This window comes from Carassius auratus, chromosome 37 (genome assembly GCF_003368295.1).
Source record: "Carassius auratus strain Wakin chromosome 37, ASM336829v1, whole genome shotgun sequence".
In the NCBI taxonomy this organism is placed as follows: domain Eukaryota; kingdom Metazoa; phylum Chordata; class Actinopteri; order Cypriniformes; family Cyprinidae; genus Carassius; species Carassius auratus.
Genome location: NC_039279.1, coordinates 16,701,806 through 16,723,696, shown reverse-complemented (window position 1 = coordinate 16,723,696; position 21,891 = coordinate 16,701,806). Strand labels below are relative to the sequence as shown.

Below are 21,891 nucleotides of genomic sequence, written 5' to 3'. Positions count from 1 at the left end.
TAAAATGGGTTTTAAAGGATGAATTGTGAGATTTTAAGTTTTCAGTCGACATATGATTTCTGATGATTTCTAAAATGTTAAAATGTGCAACAAAGAAGTATTTTTTTTTAAAAAACAAAAGGTCAAAACTCCTAATTACATAATTTTTAACAAAAAATATCGGTAAAATATATATTTGGGAGTCTTAGACCTTTCCAACGATATATAGTTTGTCAAGATTAGATTAGATTGAAATGATATGCATTGTTAATTCTTGAAATGCTCAGTCATAATAACAAACAGCTTATTTCAGAGCACTCTCCATTACACGACTTTTAGAGAAGGGAAGAACTCAGTTTCCACTCTCTAACCAAGTTTTCACACCTTGAGAGGGAGGTTTGTGTTGTTATGAGCAGAGCATGACAAAGTGCAGCTGTTAGTCATTTAGTTTTAATAATCTGAATGAATAGTGCAGACACAATTGCATTAGAAGCTAAAAATAAGTGTATAAAAATGTGGATGAATTAATATGCAAATGTTGAAGTCATTTCTTTATTACTTTTCCTCCATTTGAAGATCACCAGTCGTATTACCAGACAGCAGTGCCTTTTGAAGAACAGCAGTGCAATGAAAACTACTACAGTATTTTTGCCTCTCTTCAGAAAACTGTGATATGTCATTTTCCTGCATTTGTTCAATTTCCCAACATGAACTATTTCCTAAATTATAGTTATAGTTTACCCAAAAAATCAATTCTGTCATCATTTACTCATCCTCATGTTGTTCCAAACCTGTAGTAGAATATGACTAACCAAACAGTCGCTGGTTCCCTTTGACCTCCGTTTGGTTAGGCATATTCTTCAAAATATATTTTTTTTGTGTTCAAGAAGAAGAAATTCATGCATGTTTGGAACAATGAGGGTGAGTAAAAACGTATTGAGTATATTGTATCTGTTTATTCACACACTCATAAATTTTACATGTTTATTTAAATTGACACTGATTAATCTGAAACCAGAATGCCATTTGATGATTTTAGCTGTACAGACAGTATTGACACATTCGTGTTGACCTGAACTTTTGTTATAACTGTTATTATTCAGTGTAAATTACTCCATACATGTACAAAAGTTTGGGGTCAGTAAGATTTTATGTTTTTGAAAGAAAGTTGTTATGTTCACCAAGACATTTATTTGATTAGAATACAGTCAAAACAGTAATATTGTGAAATATTTAGTACTTATTTTATATAAATAGTAAATAAGATAATTTGCATGTAATTTGTTATTCGTTTATTGAAGCTTGTAAAGTCACCTTTAAAATGTCATTAAATAATGAACATGAGGGTCCTGACTGTCCCTCAGTTATATTTAAGATAGGTTTTCTACCCCCATCCTTGGCCTAAGGGTGAAAATCCCCAGATCTCGCCAGCCAAATAGACAGTCCTACAAGTGAATGATCTGCATCCTAGACTGTAGTTCCTCTGTTCACCAAAGATGGCGCTGTGAAGAATGCGGAAAGTTTTCAGAGCAGCGTGCTCACTGTGCTGGAGGTCAAGTTGAGGACAAAAAATAAACACAAATAAGGCTCAACATAAAACTATGCTGATAACAGGTATGAATACATTCATAATATGATTATTTGGCAAGTATTGTTTTGAACAGATGTTGTATCCTTACTGGTAGAAAGAACCACTCAGTACATCAAGAATTCCACCTAAAAACAAACAAACAAATAAACATTCCACAAATATAATCCAAAAATACTTTACTTAACACATATATTGCTAACAAATAGTGTTTGAATCTGCATAAGCTACTTTTTTTTTTTTTTTTTACTTTGGTACATTTGCATTAAGAGTGTGCATCCTATTAATATCAGCTTTCTACCTGGCTGGCAGACTGTTTCACAGATCACAGGACAAATGAAACAGTAGGAACAATCCTGTGAAAGAGAAGGCAAGAGGATAGGTCATTTTTTTAATCAACTTTAAGATTCAACTTTAAGATTTGAAGTTAAATTAGGTAGGCTATAGTGCTATAGTGCTTGGGTGTCCACATATACTTTTAACCTTTATTAATATGAATTTTGATCATATTAATAAAGAAAAAAGACCTACGTCACAGTGATTGCAGTGTGTTGACATGTCTCCTTCATCACAGGGACATTTGTCACAGGTACCGCAGTGCTGTGAAGAAAGAAAGAGGCGGACAGAGATATAGTAGTAAGCTACACCTCTAAGGTTTAGGAAGGGATCACACCAAACCTATACTTTCATTAAGTTCATGGTGAGACTACCTCATGCACTGATCATCGTCATGATGTCATCAGGGTCAGACAAGAAATTATTATATGATCTTACTTTTGTAAGTGCATTTTTTAGGATTACCTTATTAAATCTATTTGTGTTGTACTTTATACTGTAGACTGTTTTACATTTACACATAATATTTGTGACCCTGGAGCACAAAAGCAGTCTTAAGTCGCTGGGGTGTATTTGTAGCAATCGAGAAAAGTACATTATAAGGGTCAAAATTATAGATTTTTATTTTATGCCAAAAATCATTAGGATATTAAGTAAAGATCATGTTCCATGAAGATATTTAGTCAATTTCCTACCATAAATATATTAAAACTTAAGTTTTGATTAGTAATATGCATTGCTTACAACTTCATTTGGAAAACTTTAAAGGTGATTTCCTCAATGTTAGATATTTTTTTTTGCACCCTCAGATTCCAGATTTTCAAATACTTGTATCTCTGTCAAATATTGTCATATCATAACAAACCATACATCAGTGAAAAGCTTTACATCATTTATTCAGCTTTAATATGTAGTACAAATCTAAATTTTGAAAAACTGACACTCATGATTTGGTTTTGTGGTCAAGGGTCACATTTTATCAACATCAACAAAAGTATCTTTACACTGCAAAGGTGGAAGATCATTTATTTCATTCTGCTTAAGTGAAGTGACATTCAGTGACATTCAGCCAAGTATGGTGACCCATACTCAGAATTTGTGTGCTCTGCATTTAACCCATCCGAAATGGGTTAAAGGTGGCATGCATGTATTTACACAAGTGCAAAATGTTGAAAACTGTAAATAGCCTACTTAAAAGTATATACATTCTAGAATTAAAGGAATTCATTACAGAGCAGAACTGAAGTATTATGATAAATTGATAATATGATAAACAATCATATTTTTAATTCATTTTCTCAATACATTATAATAGGTTTTGTTCAATTGTGCAGAGGTCATTTTTGCTTCCTTATCTTGAATTTGAGAGATATTTTTGTTCATTTTGGTGGCATATTTGCCCAAAGCCCAATTGAGAAAACTCTCTAATGTGTAAGGACTATGGCATGTGTGAGTCAGTAATGTAAGAGCAGTGTGGTAGAAGTTGACTTACCTCACAGACTGAGCAAAGGGCACAGAAAGAGCCTGAGCTATACTGTATGGAGACCAACTCTGCATCTGCATTTTCTTCCGTGGCAGTTTCTACAAAGAGAGAAAGATTAGGTTTAACAAAGATCTTAATTAGTGGATATCATTGAACTGTTGTGTTTTGAACTCTCTCACAACAGACACAGAAGAGAAGAACATGCTGAATAAAGTTGTAGTTTATGCTATTTTTAGACCAAAATGTATTTTCGATGCTTCCAAAAATTCTAACTGACCCTCTGATGTCACATGGACTACTTTGATGATGTTTTTCTTACCTTTCTGGACATGGACAGTATACCGTACACACAGTTTCAATGGAGGGACTGAGAGCTCTCTGACTAAATCTAAAATATCTTAAAGGGGGGGTGAAATGCTATTTCATTCATACTGAGTTTTTTACACTGTTAAAGAGTTGGATTCCCATGCTAAACATGGACAAAGTTTCAAAAATTAAGTTGTACATTTGAAGGAGTATTTTTGTTCCCGGTTTGTCACAAGATTAGGAAAGTTTTTTTCGAGTATGGCTCTGTGTGACGTTAGATGGAGCTGAATTTCCTTATATGGGTCCTAAGGGCACGTTTGCCGGAAGAGCGCGCGCTCCCGTATAGCACAGCACTGAGAGCACAACAGACTTCACTGATCAGAGCGAGAGCGTCGCGAAATGTCACAAAAGGAGTGTGTTTTTGGTTGCCAGGGCAAGACAACCCTGCACAGATTACCAAAAAAAAAAAAAAAACAGCATTAAGGGACCAGTGGATGGAGTTTATTTTTACAGAGCATCAACGGAGTTGTGCAAGTGTTTTTGTTTGTTCCCTGCATTTCGAAGATGCTTGTTTTACAAACAAGGCCCAGTTTGATGCCGGATTTGCACATTGTTTATTTCTTAAGTATGATGCAAAACCCAACGAAAAAGGGTCACGATCGTGTGTTGGAACCGCAGGCAGTGAGTAAAACTGCTTCAAATATCTCTGCCTCCTTGTTAGTGCGTCCGCCTCCCTTGCCGGAGACCCGGGTTCGAGCCCCGCTCGGAGTGAGTCGTTGCTGCTGCTGCTTTCGTTCAGTTTCAGCCTCGGGATCTGATTCTGGATCATAAATAAATGGCTGAATCTGACTGTAAGCCATGGTTTGTTTTGGATGATGGTTTTTTTTTCCTCACGCTAATGTCACAACTTCCAAACGCTCTCAACGCAAAAGCCTACTGGCGCTCGTGATTCTTTAGCTCCGCCCACACGTCATGCCTCCAGCCGGTCGTGTTTTTCCGGGAAAAATTGGTACAGACTATCTTTCTCTTATGAATATAATAAAACTAAAGACTTTTTGGAGTTATGAAGGATGCAGTACTACTCTATATGTACTCAAGATTAACAGGATATTTAGTGAAAACGAGCATTTCACCCCCCCTTTAAACTGTGTTCCGAAGATAAACAGAGGTCTCACCGGTTATTAATGTTATTAATTAAATAATTTTCATTTTTCGGTGAACTAACCCTTTAAGCATTTTTCCATATAGAATAAACTGTCTACAACTCGTCTATATCACTGTCTTCATCCATTAAAGCTGCGGTAGGGAACTTTTGATGCTCTAGCGGTTAATAAACAGAACTGCTTGCGTCTTGCGGAAGAAAATCGTAGCCGGAACTACTTCTCTCTGTTTATGTCTATGAAGAATCACAAAGGTACTGGGTTACTCCGCCGCGGTACCCCCGAAGCAATCTAAAATAGTCAGATTATAAACACTTATTATAGGTGCACCCTAGTGATTCAGGACAAGCTAAAAACACAGTTTTGAAAATGGATTCATGGTGTACTCGCTTATTATATACATTTTTCTACATTTTGAACACAAACAAAGTTACAGACCGCAGCTCTGATTGGTTGATTTCTTACCGGGAGCGGTCCGTAACTGCAAATGGCAATAGGACCACTGGGAGGAAAAAAAGTTAAGTTACCTACTGCAGCTTTAAGCTACATTATGTTCTTTATTTATAGTGATTTTCTATAGGAGGAAAATGTTTAATGTACAATTTAACGCAATGCATTATGTACTCGTCTGCTTGCCTGTATGGAGTTGATCCTTTTAAAATGACGTCACAGATAGCGGAGAGTGTAAGTGGCAATTGCAAGTGACATTGTAATTTAGTTTCTTTTTTCTTTTCTTCATGACCTGGCTACTGTTGTAAAATGTTGAGAGATTCAAACAAAAATGAATCAATAAATAGTACAAAACAAAGAAATAAAGACTGCAATGATGTCGCTAGCGGAAGTGCAAGTGTCTGTGAGTGCAAGTGCAAGTCTACAACCAGACCCTTCTCGAATCCTGACTCTCTAACCACATTCTGCACTCAAAGACCAGTACGTGAGTTAAAGAAAAAACAAGGACCTTCGTTTTACAACATCTTCCAACATAACTCACCACCCGTGCGCTGCCATGGCGGCAACATCCTGGCGTGGATGAGAATTATAACACCTCGGAGACTGTCCAGAGATACACGACAAACACCCGCCCTTTTCACTCACGGCGCAATCACACATTGCACTGAACAGACACACACATACACAAACAGGCACAAGCATTTTTGACTAGCACATGGACCTTTTTCGATAAAACTACCTCTAAATGCATTTTAATGTCTCCCTTTATGTGCTCAAATGTATTTATGTGGCATAGTGGAATAGATGAATGTTACTGTGTGTTTAATCAAACTTTAAAAGCATGTAGTTAGGAACAACTCTGTATCTCTGTATACCTGATTTGCAAAATCATAGTTTTGGTGTCTGTGTAATCGTAAAAACCAGACTGTAACGATTCTTGACTGCAAATTACAAAAAGATGCATTGTTCCAGAGGAACAGTCTTGCTGAGGAAAAATTTTGAATTTTGTCATCGCCATAAATTACACCAGTGGGTGGAAATGAGCAAACAAAGAAGTTTTTTCCCGCCTCAGTTTCTCAAACTTCATTGGTTCATACGGAAAGATAGGTGTAAACCTACTTTTCCATAAAAACAAAGCGGAACCCGTGTTCTTGGCATTCCGCCAGAGAAAGAGGGGGTTCTCACCTTCGCGACCGGACTTCTCAAGAAGTCTCTCTGTTTGTTCTTCTTTACTTTTCGTTTCATTTTAATATTTGTAAGCAATAAGCCCATCATATTCATAGACTCATGAATATTCCCTTCATTGGAGTTAATTATTCCCCAGAAAGTGATTGTTGCTACATACTGTAGGTCCTCTATGCACCAACCCCCCCCCCCCCCCCCCAAACATGTGGTTTTCTACAAAATCCCTCCCTCCAACAAGAGCATTCTGAGTAAGACCTCCATTCAGCTTCGAACACAGTTTAAGATATTTTAGATTTAGTCCAAGAGCTCTCAGTCCCTCCATTGAAACTGTGTGCACGGTATACTTTCCATGTCCAGAAAGGTAAGAAAAACATCTTCAAAGTAGTCCATGTGACATCAGAGGGTCCGTTAGAATTTTTCGAAGCATCGAAAATACATTTTGGGACAAAAATAGCGAAAACTACGACTTTATTCAGCATTGTCTTCTCTTCAGTGTCTGTTGTGAGCGAGCTCAAAACACAACAGTTCAATAATATCCTTTTCGCGAACGAATCACTCAATGTAAATCTTCTTGAACCAGCTCACCAAATCGAACTGAATCGTTTGAAACGGTTCTCGTTTCCAATAAGTATTCATCCACAAATGACTTAAGATGTTAACTTTTCTAATATGGCTGACACTGCCTCTGAGTTAAAACAAACCAATATCCTGGATTAATACATGTACTCAAACAGTACACTGACTGAATGCTTTGAAGAGAGAACTGAAGATGAACACCGAGCTGAGCAAGATAATGTATGAAACATTGACTCTTTCTCAAGTCAAGAACCGTTTCTGTCGGATGCGTCCGATTCAAGAACCGAGGAGCTGATGATACTGCGCATGTGTGATTCAGCGTGAAGCAGACTAACACACAGATAATCTGAACCGAACTGGTTGTGTCTGAACTGAACTGGTTCTTTTGGAGACTGATTCTGAACTAATTGTGTGCTAATGTTATGAGTGCGGGTAAACCAAAGGCTTGAATGAAGGGCAATCATCGCCAATGACGGCATTACGTCGAGCACAAAAAGAAAAGGTGAACCGTTTTCTTTAACTGGTTTATTGAACCGAAATGTCCGGAAGAATCGGTTCGCAGAAAAGAAACAAACTTCCCATCACTACTGGTGAACCGAAAACCAATGCAACCGGTTCTTGACTCAAGAACGAGTCAGTCTTTTGTTCATTATCTGGCTCGGCTCGTTGTTCATCTTCAGTTCTCTCTTCACAGCATTCAGTCAGTGTACTGTTTGAGTACATTAATTACTCCGGGATATTGGTTTGTTTTAACTCAGAGGGAGTGTCAGCCACATTAAAAAAGTTAACAGCTTAAATCATTTGTGGATTAATGCTTATTGGAGAAGAGAACTGATTCAGTTCGATTTGGTGAACTGGTTCAAGAAGATCCGGATACATCGAGTGATTTGTTCGCGAACCGGATATCATTGAACTGTGTTCTTGTGTTTTGAACTTGCTCACAACAGACACGGAAGAGAAGACAATGCTGAATAAAGTCCTAAGTCCTAATATTGCGGGTCCGACGTGCAGTGTGAAAGGGGCTTAAATCTAAAATATCTTAAACTGTGTTACGAAGCTGAACAGAGGTCTCATGACCAAGATGGTGACCAAGATGGCGGCGCGAACACATCGCGAGGCTCAGCGTCTCTCCAGTTTTTGCAATTTTGCAGTATTATTCCTGCTCATCTCGGGTCTGTTCGTACTGAACAGCTTTGCTTTAACATCATACACCCGACAGGAGCTTTTGGATATAGGTGAGGACTTTACCAGCAGTTTTATCACCAATCTTCGACTCATCCCTGAGATCGCTAGAACAACCGAGGCTTCGCACTCTACCCGGCCGGGCGGAAGTGCTCGCAGGCGGCGTCGAGATCGTAAACAAAGGCGGGGGAAGCGCGGAGGTCTAAGAGCCAAGCTAAAGCTAACACCGCTCCGGCTCTCTTTACCCAGCATTTTCCTCGCTAATGTGCGGTCACTGGTGAACAAAATGGATGAGTTACGACTCCGCATCACCCACAGTAAGAGACTTATGGACTGCAATGTCATGGTTTTCACGGAAACATGGCTACACAGCGACGTACCCAACAATGCTATTGAGCTAGCAGGACGCTACACGCTCCGGGCAGATAGAACGGCAGATGACTCCGGCAAGACAAGAGGTGGTGGATTGTGCATTTATGTCAACAAAGCTTGGTGTACGAACACTGTCATTGTTGGGAGACACTGCTCAGCTAACCTAGAGTTTCTCATGGTTAAATGTAGACCTTTTTATCTGCCACGGGAGTTCACTTCCACCATAATAACCGCAGTCTATATTGCACCGGATGCTAATGCCAAGCTTGCTTTGAACGAACTTCATGCAGCCATTAGTAAACAACAGACTGCTCACCCAGAGGCTGCTTTTATTGTCGCGGGTGATTTTAATCACTGCAAATTAAAAACAGTACTTCCCAAATTTCACCAGCATGTTTCCTGCCACACCAGAGGAGACAAAACTTTGGATCATGTTTATACAAACATCAATGGAGCTTACATCGCGAGCCCCCTCCCCCACCTCGGACAGTCTGATCACCTTTCTTTGTTTCTCACCCCTAAGTATTCACCCCTCATCAACCGTGTGAAGCCATCAGTGAGGACCATCAAAGTGTGGCCAACTGGAGCAGACTCTTTACTTCAAGACAGGTTTCAACACACTGACTGGAGTATGTTTGCTTCAGAGGCTGCCTGTGGCTCTCACACGGACATTGATATCTACACCTCCTCTGTACTGGATCACATCAACTCCACCATTGACAGCATTACAACAGAAAAACAGATCACAACATACCCTAATCAGAAGCCATGGATGAACAAGGAGGTTCGACTTCTGCTGAAAGACCGCAACGCTGCCTTCAGGTCAGATGACGCTCAGGCCTACAGTAAATCCAGGGCTAACCTGAAAAGGGGCATCAAAAAGGCCAAGTACTGCTACAAGCTGAAGGTAGAGGAACACTTTTCCAACTCTGACCCCCGACGCATGTGGCAGGGCATCCAGATCATCAGTGACTACAAGTCAAGCAACTCCACACAAACAGTCACGGACGTCTCCTTCCTTAACGAGCTAAATGACTTTTATGCTCGCTTCAACAGCGACAGCAAGGAGATGGCCACCATAATCTCACCCTCAGCAGACCAACAACCCCTTAAACTCACCTCCACAGATGTCCACACTGCACTGAGCCGGATCAACGCACGCAAGGCTGCTGGCCCGGATGGCATTCCTGGACGTGTGCTTAGGGCATGTGCAGAGCAGCTTGCAGGGGTCTTCACAGACATTTTCAACCTGTCCCTCACCCAAGCAACTGTGCCAACATGTTTTAAGTCCACATCCATTGTGCCAGTACCGAAACACTCCTCCCCAACGTGCCTGAATGACTATCGCCCCGTAGCACTCACACCCATCATTATGAAGTGCTTCGAGCGACTGGTCCTAGCACATCTCAAAGACTGCCTCCCACCCACACTGGACCCACACCAATTTGCCTACCGCAGAAATAGGAGCACAGAGGATGCAGTATGCACAGTGCTGCACTCTGCACTCACACACCTGGACCATAACAACACGTATGTTAGGATGTTGTTTGTTGACTTCAGTTCAGCATTTAACACCGTCATTCCCTCCAAGCTGACCACAAAACTTGGAGACCTGGACATCAACACCTCCCTCTGCAACTGGATTATGGACTTTCTGACCAACAGGCCTCAGCATGTTCGGTCAGGCCACAACCACTCCACCACCATCACACTTAATACTGGCGTACCACAGGGCTGTGTGCTGAGCCCATTCCTCTACTCCCTTTACACCCACGACTGCAAGCCTGTGCATGGATCCAACTCCATCATTAAGTTTGCAGATGACACCACGGTGATTGGCCTCATCAGTGACAACGATGAGACTGCCTACAGGGAGGAGGTACAGCACCTGGCCACATGGTGCGCTGACAATAACCTGCTCCTTAACACCAATAAGACAAAGGAGCTCATTGTGGACTTCAGGAAGAAGAATGGAAACACGCATGACCCCATCCACATTAACGGGCTGGCTGTTGAACGTGTCTCCAGCTTCAAGTTCCTGGGAACCACCATCTCAGAGGAACTGTCCTGGGCCACAAACACCTCCAGCCTGGTCAAGAAGGCTCACCAGCGCCTTTTCTTCCTCAGGACACTGAAGAAGAACCAGCTGTCTTCATCCATCCTGGTGAACTTCTACCGGTGTGCGATCGAGAGCATCCTGACCAGTTGCATCACAGTCTGGTATGGGAGCTGCTCAGTGGCTGACCGCAAGGCACTGCAGAGGGTGGTAAAAACTGCCCAGCGCATCACAGGGACACCACTTCCTGCTCTTGAGGACATCCAGAGGAAACGCTGTCTACGTCGAGCTCGCAGCATTCTGAAGGACTCCTCTCACCCTGACCACGGACTGTTTAACCTTCTTCCCTCCGGGAGGCGTTTCAGGAGCCTCCGAACAAGGACCACAAGATTCAGGAACAGCTTTTTCCCTAAAGCTGTCTCCTTGCTGAACTCTGCCCTCTGACACCCCTCAACACCCCCCACACCACACACATAGACTCCTCCCCCTCTTCAACACTGTGACTGATTTATTTATTTATTGACAACAAGCAAAAAACAGTAACTTGTTATTACTTGCACTACTGTCTGTTCATCCAGGAACACTGTATAATCCATTTGCACATTGTAATATTTTCTATGCACTTTACTGTCCATTGCAATACTGTAAATTATGTTCATAGTTCTGCCTATAGTGTACATACACTTTTACATAGCCCATCTGTATAGTATGTTCATAGTACACCTATCTGTATATCGTGCTTATAGTATTTAAAATATGTAAATTATGTCCATAATACTTACCTGTATAGTTATTGTACATATTATAGAACTTTATTCTGTACTTACTGCTTATTGCACTTCTGGTTAGATGCTAACTGCATTTCGTTGCCTTGTACCTACATGTGCAGTGACAATAAAGTTGAATCTAATCTAATCTAATCTAATGGGTTTGGAACGACATGAGGGTTATTAATGACATAATTTTCATTTTTCAGTGAACTAACCCTTTTAGCATTTTTCCATATAGAATAAACTGTCTACGACTCGTCTATATCACTGTCTTTGTCCTTTAAGCTACATTATGTTCTGTGTTTATAGTGATTTTCTATAGGAGGAAAACGTTTCATGTACAATTTAAGGCAATGCATTATGTACTCGTCTGCTTGCCTGTATGGAGTTGATCCTTTTAAAATGACGTCACAGGTAGCAGAAAGTGTAAGTGGCAATTGCAAGTGACATTGGAATTTAGTTTGGGCGGCAGTGGCTCAGTGGTTCATGTAGGTTGTCTACAAACCGGAAGGTTGGTGGTTCGATCCCCGGCTCCACCTGACCAAGTGTCGAGTTGTCCTTGAGCAAGATACCTAACCCCAGCTGCTCCCGACGAGCTGGATGGCGCCTTGAATGTTGAAAGCGCTATATAAATGCAGTCCATTTACCATTTACCATTTTCTTGTCTTCACGACCTGGCTACTGTTGTAAAATGTTGAGAGATTCAAACAAAAATGTATCAATAAATAGTACAAAATAAATAAATAAAGACTGCAATGATGTCGCTAGCGGAAGTGCAAGTGTCTGAGAGTGCAAGTGCAAGTCTGCAGCTAGACCCTTCTCGAATCCTGACTCTCTAACCACATTCTGCACTTAATGACCAGAACATGATTTAAAGAAAAATCAAGGACCTTCGTTTTACCAGTGGTGGACAGTAACGGAGTAGCTTTACTTCGTTACTGTACTTAAAGAGCCAGTAAGATGAAAATTCTAAGCTTCATATCACTGTTTATAAGTCCTGTACATTAGGTTTAAATCCATCCAAGGTTAAAAAACATTGTCATTTTGTCAAAATATCATTTTAAAATTACCTCAATTCTCAGAGATCCCCAAACGGTTTGCGCGAAGCATGGGGGATTGTTTACTTATAAGCCACTCTTTTATAAGCCAATCAGCGAACAACTCACTTTCCTCAATCAGCAAACGACTCACTTTCCTCAGCGAATGATTCACTTTGCTCACGCAGCGAACGACTCCCTTTCCTCAGCGAACGACTCACTTACCTCACGCAGCCGACGACTCGCTTTGCGCAGCAGGAGACTCACTTTCCGCAGCCGGAGAGTCACTTTCCTCTCGCAGCGAACGACTCACTTTCCTCATCGAACGATTCACTTTCCTCACGAGTCGCGCAGCAAACGACTCACTTTCCTCACCCAGCAAAGTTGAGCGAACGATTCACTTTCCTCGCGCAGCGATCAAGTCACTTTCCTCAGCTAACGACTCACTTTCCTCACGCAGCCGGCAACTCACTTTGCGCAGCCGGAGAGTCACTTTCCTCTCGCAGTGGACCACTGACTCTCTCTTCATGTAGGGACTGAATATTATAATAAAAGTGACTTCTATATTACATCCAAAAGAATATTTAGATATATTTAAATATTCAAAAAGGTGTAAAAACATTTTTTTCCTTTCATTAAAATATTTCAATAAAATGAAATAATTGCCTATTGCAAATTTATGAATCCATGGTTAACTTTTTTTCTGCAGTCACAGTCTGGGCTATATGTATTGAGACATTTTTTAATTTATATTTTGTAAAAAATTATAAAAAATAAACCTGAATTGTAATCTTAACAACTGTATTTTCAAAAAATTTCATAAATAAGTAGGCTATAATATGCCTCACCCCAGGCAAATTGCGCTGTGTGAATGCATTCATGTGATTGGCTTATAAGTAAACAATCCCCCACTTGGAGTGCGTTCTTGTGATTGGCTCAAACAAGGGAGATATCTGATTGGTTGCTGATCATTCCATGCATTTGTGTGTCGAGCCAAGTCAGGGGAGTCTCAAAATTCACACACAAATGCAGTGAAGTTCACAAACTGCAAGCAGTTTGTAAATCAAGATATGTGTGTGTGTGCATCAGAAATACATTTCTGAATCTTGTTCTGTGCATTTGTGAATCTTGAGTGCATTTGTAAATGTTGTTTGCATTTCTGAATTGTGTGTGTATTTCTGAATTTTGTATGCATTTGTGAATCTTCTGTGCTTTTTAAATTTTGTGTGTGCATTTGTGAATTTTGTGCACATTTGTGTATCCTGTGTGTGTATTTATGAATCCTGTGTGTGCATATGTGAATGTAGTGTGTGCATTTATCTTTATTGAGACTCTTTTGGCTCCATACACACTTCCACGGTAAACTATGCGTTAGCATCTGTTTGGGGTGAATTATGTCTTATTCCTCTCACCGCGAAGCAAACAGTAAAATAAAAAACTTGAACAGTCTCGCTGCTTTTTCTTCTGTGTGGGTGTATTCAAGCCGCGCGCTTCAGTTTGAATCTGAATAGCACGTTCAACGCGGGGGCGTGGTCACATTACATATAACGAAGGGAGACATGAAAAACAGACATCGCGTTGTTTTCATATGGATTACTTTATCACATAATATCTGTTTTCGGCAGCACTTGTTTAGTTTTAAAGTAGACATGTCAACCTTTCTATAGATATCTCGGTTGCACTTTATTTTACAGTACGTGTACTAACATGTACTTATAGTGTACTTACAGTGTATTTATCTAAGAAAGTTCTGGTAACACAAGGTAACTACATGGGGTGGGGTTAGGTTTAGGGGTAGGTTCAGGGTTAGTACCTAGTTATTACATAGTTATTGTAATTACTATAATAAGTACATAGTATGTACATGAGGAACAGGACTGTAAAATAAAGTGCTACCGATATCTCTCTCATGTCTCTTCGTTGAGTATTCACAGAGTTACACTTCATTTTAATGACGTGTTTGTACATGACGATCAGCACAAACAAAGGCTGCAGACAGCACACATACTGATAAGATGCTCGGGAGAAAACAGACACATAACTTCATAATCATACTTCGCGTTGTGATTCGGAGATGCTCGTTGTTCTAAATAAAGTTGGTAATGAACCCTCTTTTATGGCCAAACGCTTTGAAAATCCCGCTGTACTCATCGAGATTAGAAAAGCAGTCATCAGTGAAATGTTGTGAACACAACAAAAGGGATTTGTTGTTCTGCTCTGGTATTCTGGTGAAAATGAATTTTAGCCATTGGTTCTTCTGATTTTCATTCTTTGGCAGTGAAAATAAAACAAACTTGCCTTTACAATTAAAAACACACTGTCTCCTCGACATGATGCTATCACACCAACTAGAGCGTCTGTGGGGGGGGGCAGGTCAGAGTTCGTTTCTCCCAAGACGGTAGGCGGAGATTATTATGCAAAGTGCTCCTATTGACGTACATAGAGATGGGCAAAAGATTCGAAATCTATAACGACTCGTTACAGCGATTCAGAGTCGACTCCTTACTTTAGAAGCCAATAACTTTATAAATCGTGTACTTTTTGGTTTAATTATTTGCACATTGTTTGCACAGATGGACGACTACATCATACACTGTAATACAGGTAATTTTTTATTTCCCATCTGTGTGGCTCTTTAAGTACATTTTTCAAGTACCTGTACTTTACTGGAGTAGTTTTATTTTGAGTAACTTTTACTTTTTCTTCACTACATTCGGAAGCATAAAATCGTACTTTTAACTTCACTTCATTTCATAAAACATATCGTTGCTCCCTATAATATATCACGTGCTCCGATACACAGAAGTGGTGTCTGATTCATTATGAATGAACTAAATCCGTTGTAAAGAGTGATCTATTTAAGTCCACTGAAATACTCGAGTGCAGACGATGCAGACACATCAATTTTAGGTAAAAAAAAAAAAAAAAAAAAACTTAAAATAACACAGATTAAATACAATAACTCATGCACGTTCAAATTCCCCGCTGCCGTAATGTTAACAGTTTTTTTTAAATGGTACCATCCATGTCCTATGTGACGTCTGTTTTTATATTGTTTATCAACAATAACGTTATACATATGTATATTGTATGGAATAACTAGACGAGTAGACAGACATGATTGTTTATTCATAACCATACTTAAAATAAGTAAATATTGTCAGCTGATGCTAACTAGCTAACAAGCTTGCTGGTGCTAAGTTGAGGTAATTTTTATAAATAATGTACAAATATTTTTATTCAACCACATATATAATTATCACCACAGACATGGTTTGAGAAGGAAAAAATCATTATGAAAATATAATTATATTTTCCTTAAAATGTTCTTCCTAACTTTAGGCCTTATTATCATGTCATATATAGGCCTAACTGTGATGTTCTGTAAAACAAAACTTTAAAATACTCTCAGGTACATCACAGTGTAAGCTTCACAGTTAACATCACTCTCATCAGCGTAGTCCATATAAACAACAAAAATATATCTTGACTCCATATAGTGGTTATTTTTGAAAAAATCCCAGGTATTTTGAGCAGTAGGATTATTAAAAATATGTGCTGATATAAAATTAAATTAAGTAACCTATATAAAATGTCAGTACTTTTTTACTTAAGTAGCTACATAAAAAATAGAGTACTTTTGTACTTTCACTTGAGTAAAATTGAAAAAGGAGTACTTTTACTCTTACTGGAGTAATATTTTATAAAATGTATCTGTACTTTTACTCAAGTACTTGATTTGTGTACTTCGTCCACCACTGCGTTTTACATCTTCCAACATAACTCACCACCCGTGCGCTGCCATGGCGGCAACATCCTGGCGTGGATGAGAATTATAACACCTCGGAGACTGTCCAGAGATACATGACAAACACCCGCCCTTTTCACTCATGGCGCAATCACACATTCCACTGAACAGACACACACACATACATTTTTTACGAGCATTTTTTACTAGCACATGGACCTTTTTAGATAAAACTACCTCTAAATGTATTTTAATGTCTCCCTTTATGTGCTCAAATGTATTTATGTGGCATAGTGGAATAGATGAATGTTACTGTGTGTTTAATCAAACTTTATAAGCATGTAGTTAGGAACAACTCTGTATCTCTGTATACATGATTAGCAAAATCATAGTTTTTGTGTCTGTATAATCGTAAAAACCCGACTGTAACAAATCTTGACGACAAATTACAAAAAGATGATTTTTGTCAGAGGAACAATCTTGCTGAGGAAAATTTTTTTATTTTGTCTTCGCCATAAATTAGACCAGTGGGTGGAAATCAGCAAACAAAGAAGATTTTTCCCGCCTCAGTTTCTCACACTTCATTGGTTCATACGGAAAGATAGGTGTAAACCTACTTTTCCATAAAAACAAAGCGGAACCCGTGTTCTTGGCATTCCGCCAGAGAAAGAGGGGGTTCTCACCTTCGCGACCGGACTTCTCAAGAAGTCTCTCTGTTGGTTCTTCTTTACTTTTCATTTCATCTTAATATTTGTAAGCAATAAGCCCATCATATTCATAGACTCATGAATATTCACTTCATTTGAGTTAATTATTCCCCAGAAAGTGATTGTTGCTACATACTGTAGGCCCTCTATGCACCAACCAACATGTCGTTTTCTACAAAGTCCCTCCCTCCAACAAGAGCAGTCTGCTCTGATTGGCCAACTGACTCAGTTCATTGTGATTGGCTGATTACTGCAAGCACTGGACGGAAATGTAACACCCCTTTCCATAATCGTGAGCTTCTTTTATCTGAATAAATGTAAAGACAATTAATAATGTCCTTAGTTTTACCATCAGTTCAAGCCCGAAAGGGGAACAGAGTCACGTGTCAGACACAGTGATGAGGCTCATATGTGTTTGCAGTGCACAAGCCACGGACGGTTAAGAGAGATGAAGATCTCTCTCACACACACACACACACACACATACACACACACACACACACACACACACAGATTGTTGTAGCAAAGCCAGAATTACCTCCTCTCCTAGGTTCACGAAACGGTTGTCCAAAAAATGCTTTGCTGTTCTGTTTTCTGTTTCCTAAATGCATCTATTTTCGGAAGGCCAAATAAAGTGCTTTTGCTTTTGCCTAGATACACACAGCATCTCCCTGACATGACTGCTTCAACACTAATGGTTACTGAAACCATACCATCTTTCTTTGTGTGAACATTTGGGTGCAATTATGCAAATATTTCAACAGAGTGATGTAAACCTGGGGGCGTGTCTGAATGAGCCATTTTAGGGGGGCATGGCAAAGTCTTAACTTTAATAAAGAATATCTCTTTGGATTTGATACTTTAGTCTTTGCAACGTTACAGATCGTCTTCATGCACCAAAAGCTTGTAACACTCCAAAGAGAAAGGAAAAATTGAAATCGCATCATATGACCACTTTAAAATGTTTTGGTCTGACCAACATGGATCAGCACAGACAAAATGACAACTCCCTAAATCCTCTCTACCAACTTTTATCTCCAACTTTGGGAACCCTCTCCTCTCTTCTCTCTGCAAAAACACATCCTTAAAATATAAATTACTGCTGAGACTTCAACATTCACCTCGAAAAACCTCGAGCAGCTGACTTCCTAGAATTTATGGCCTCATACACCACTGCAGCACACAATGCAAGCTCACCCATAACTGTATCCCTAACAATAAGCTTGTCACTTTATTGCATCTCTAATAAACATTTTCACCAGTTGTTTTTAATTCTCTCTGAATCTCTGCTGACTTGAGCATGTATAAGCCTCTCATCTCCTCCTTCTCCTTTAGTTGATTCTGCTGCAAAGGTCACAGCAACACTTCAGACACCTACAGACTATTCACAGGATTTTGTACAAGAGATCTTTCCTACTCCACTCAACCACCTCAGTGCGTCTTTTACTACTGGATATTTTCCCACAATATTTAAGCAGGTTTGGATGACTAAAACAGTTAACAGTTAACCCAACAGCAGTTGTAAGCTAAAGTCTAGTACTGTAAATTTTTCTGTCAAGTTCTTTAAAGATTTATGTTTAGTCAGGCCTAAGGTTTCCTGGACAATATGTGTTCAAGTCACATTGGCTAATTATTGGGGTGCAGGGTTCAGAGTTTGGTCCATTCTTATTCTTAATGTATACTTTCTGTTCTGTTCCTATATAACAGGGAAACTAATTTAAACTTCATATAAAATGCATGCTGAAAATTTGTGTAATTACAACAACACAACTTTAATTATTCTGTTTACATTAACTCATTCTCATACCATCTAACATTAAAATGAATCACATGGACTTGTCACTCTGGATCACATGACCTTGAACCATACAATTACTTTTAAGTTACCCTTCACTAATGAATTTGTGGAAGGGCCCATTGTGAAGGACCCATTCACTTTGATTTGGAACACCCCTACAAATGGTGCCTTTCAAGGGCACAAAAAGGAAATTTGGTTATTCTTCTGACAGCAGTTGGTTAAGGGAAAACTAGTTGACATTTGCCACTGAGAAAGATATGGTTGCTTTGTTCCATGTCAAATGGCAGCTAGAAAACAAATGCATTTTAGTGTTTGTGAACTTTAACTTGACAATAGACCCTAGGTTTCAGTGGTGGCCATACGGTTGTGATACCATGTAACATATATGCTGTGTGTTAGGTTAGGTTCAGCTGCTGTAGCTGTTCTGATGTAGTGAGCTATTTTAGGGCCAATGTGTGACTTCATAGACTCACTGAGAGACATTCACAGGACTTTGCAAAGCCAACAATGTCCCTGTCCCAAAACAGCATTTCAACCCTGTAAGCTCACTGTATCATATTTGATATGCAAATATTTAAGATCTCTAAATTATCAACATGATCAAAACTTGAAAAAAAGCTGAAAAACATGTCTGATGTGATCTACTTCATGCCTTTTCTTGTCTGATTGATAGTTTTTACTTTAGCAAATAAAAGGCTAAAGTTTGTAAAATTGTAAAAATCTCCACCTTAAGGTTTTGGAACATGTATTTTGCTGTGAAATATATTATCATTATTAATGATTGACAAATTGTAATAATATTAAAATATGTTTTAAACATTACTCAGGAACTTAAAAGGTAGGGTTAGGTTAGGGCTAACCCTAACCCTAGGGCAGAGCTAAAGTCACAAGATAATATATATTTATATATATAGTGTAAGAAAAAACGATTAACATTAAAGCTGCAGTTGGTAACTTTTGACGATCTAGCGGTTAATAAACAGAACTGCTTGCGTCTTGCAGAAGAACATCGTAGCCGGAACTACTTCTCTCTGTTTATGTCTATGAAGAATCACAAAGGTACTGGGTTACTCCGCCGCGGTATCCCCGAAGCAATCTAAAATAGTCAGAATATAAACACTTATTATAGGTGCACCCTAGTGATTCAGGACAAGCTAAAAACACGGTTTGGAAAATGGATTCATGGTGTACTCGTTTAGTATATACATTTTTCTACATTTTGAACACAAACAAAGTTACGGACCGCAGCTCTGATTGGTTGTTTTTTACCGGGAGCGATGGAGTTTCTGCAAATGGCAATAGGACACTGGGAGGAGCCAGAGGAGCTTGATTTTTTTCACAGATTATCTGTCTCATATTCTACTGTCAGGACATAATGACAGGTTTAATAAATATGTAAAAAATATTTTTATACAAAAGTTCCCTACAGCACCTTTAATACTGATTCTCTGTAAAGGCTATTGGATTACGTATTCAGTAGTTACCTTCAACATTATCTTCAACTATGGTCTCTTCATCTCCAGCCTCCTCATTATCTTCATTAGAAGCTACCTTTTCCCCATCTGCATCTTCATCTTCCTCTTCCTCACCTGGTGCTCCCTCATCCTCTGCTGCAGTTTCTTCTTCCTCTGTTGTCTGTTGTGCTGATTCCTCTTCTTCTGATAATTCTTCTTCTACATCTACCTCCATCTGCTCATCCTCCTCTTCTGCTTCTTCTACCTCTTCCTCTGCTGCTTCCTCTTCATCCAATCCTTCTTCTGCCTCCTCCTCTTCCTCCTCTTCCTCCTCAGCATCATCCACTTCAGGATCAGCTGCTTCTTCCTCCTCAGTTATCTCCTCTTCTGGTGTCACCTCTTCCTCAGAAGCTTCCGTTCCATCTTCCTCATCTTCAACTTCCTCTGTTTCCCCGTCTCTTCCTGCATCTTCATCAACTTCTTCAGATATATTTCCACCCTCCTCCTCATCATCATCCACCTCCTCTTTCTGACCTCCAGTAGGGTTCAGACCCCTCAGCACCTCGGCATCCTCACTTTGTGGTCTTTCTTCAGCCTGCACAGAATTCCTTAACGATCCAGTGGAAAGCAGAGCTACGATAAGCCCCAACAGCCAGCTATGTGAAGCTACCATCTTGCAGTCAATTCGTCACACACAGACACACAAAAACAGTTTATAAAAAATGTGTTTGTATTCACCCAAGAGGAGCAGTTTCTTATGGGGTTCTTTGGATCTTTGGACCAAGTACTTGGAAGTGCAGTCACTGGATCCACCAAAGAGAATTAGAGAGGGAGTTGAATGACAGAGAGGGGGCTGGTCTCTGTTGTACGGTCACATGTACTTTCACACCATTCAGAGAATGGTGTAGAACAGAGGAACATACTGAGATGATTGACAGGGCCACATGCACAAGACACACTCCTAATGCCCTTTATTATTACTTTGTCTATGTGAGAGAAAATGAGATAAATAGAAGTTCTCATGAGTAATAGAAGATTATTGGAAAGAACAAATGAACTTTAATACCAACATCACACAAACACAGACACCACAGAGTAAATACAGTCCCATTTGGACCCTCCCTATAGGCCTGGCTAGGTCTGTTGGGTGGGAAACTATACAAAGAGTCTCTTAATAGTAGCAGTACACTCCGTGATCTGACCTTCAATAGATCACTCAGCTGCTGAACCTCCATCCCTCCCTCCCTCGCTCTCACTTTCCCTATACCGGGTACTTTTCCAAAGGTCACCTCTATACATCTTAATCACAGCATACCCTTTAATCTACTGCTGTCTGCACCTGCTACCATTTACATCACTGGACAGTAAAAAAAAAAATGAAATGGATTTGACTTCACTTTTTAAAAGATTTTTACATCTAAACTCCAACCAGTGGAGTTCTCCACAGGCTCCTCTTGCAGAAGTCTTTTCTGACTCGTACCGGAAAACTAGAGGACTTTTTGTCCACAAAATGAAAAGAACACATTTAGTATATACCACCTTTGGGGAGTATTTTAACTTAAGAGCTGCAAACCATGCTTGATTTCTCTCATCAGTCTTTGACAGAATGCAATGCATACTGGACATGGACATACTTTTTGGGGTTGCTGGTGCTCAAAACAAGCCATTTCCCAAAAATCCTTACTTGCACGTTGTTATTCCCTA

The 21,891-nt window shown here is 39.5% G+C and overlaps 1 protein-coding gene across 1 annotated transcript; it reads right to left on the bottom strand.

Annotated features, from left to right (window-relative positions):
- Nucleotides 1-199: 199 nt before the first annotated feature.
- LOC113056393 (sarcoplasmic reticulum histidine-rich calcium-binding protein) lies at nt 200-21,034 on the bottom strand. The gene is made up of 7 exons (XM_026223162.1): nt 20,218-21,034; nt 3,396-3,484; nt 2,099-2,167; nt 1,869-1,923; nt 1,659-1,695; nt 1,484-1,525; nt 200-1,373 (listed from the first exon to the last, which is right to left on the bottom strand). The coding sequence occupies exons 1-6, from the start codon at nt 20,858-20,860 to the stop codon at nt 1,504-1,506; spliced, it is 915 nt and encodes a 304-aa protein (XP_026078947.1). The 5' UTR covers nt 20,861-21,034; the 3' UTR covers nt 200-1,373; nt 1,484-1,503.
- Nucleotides 21,035-21,891: the final 857 nt, after the last annotated feature.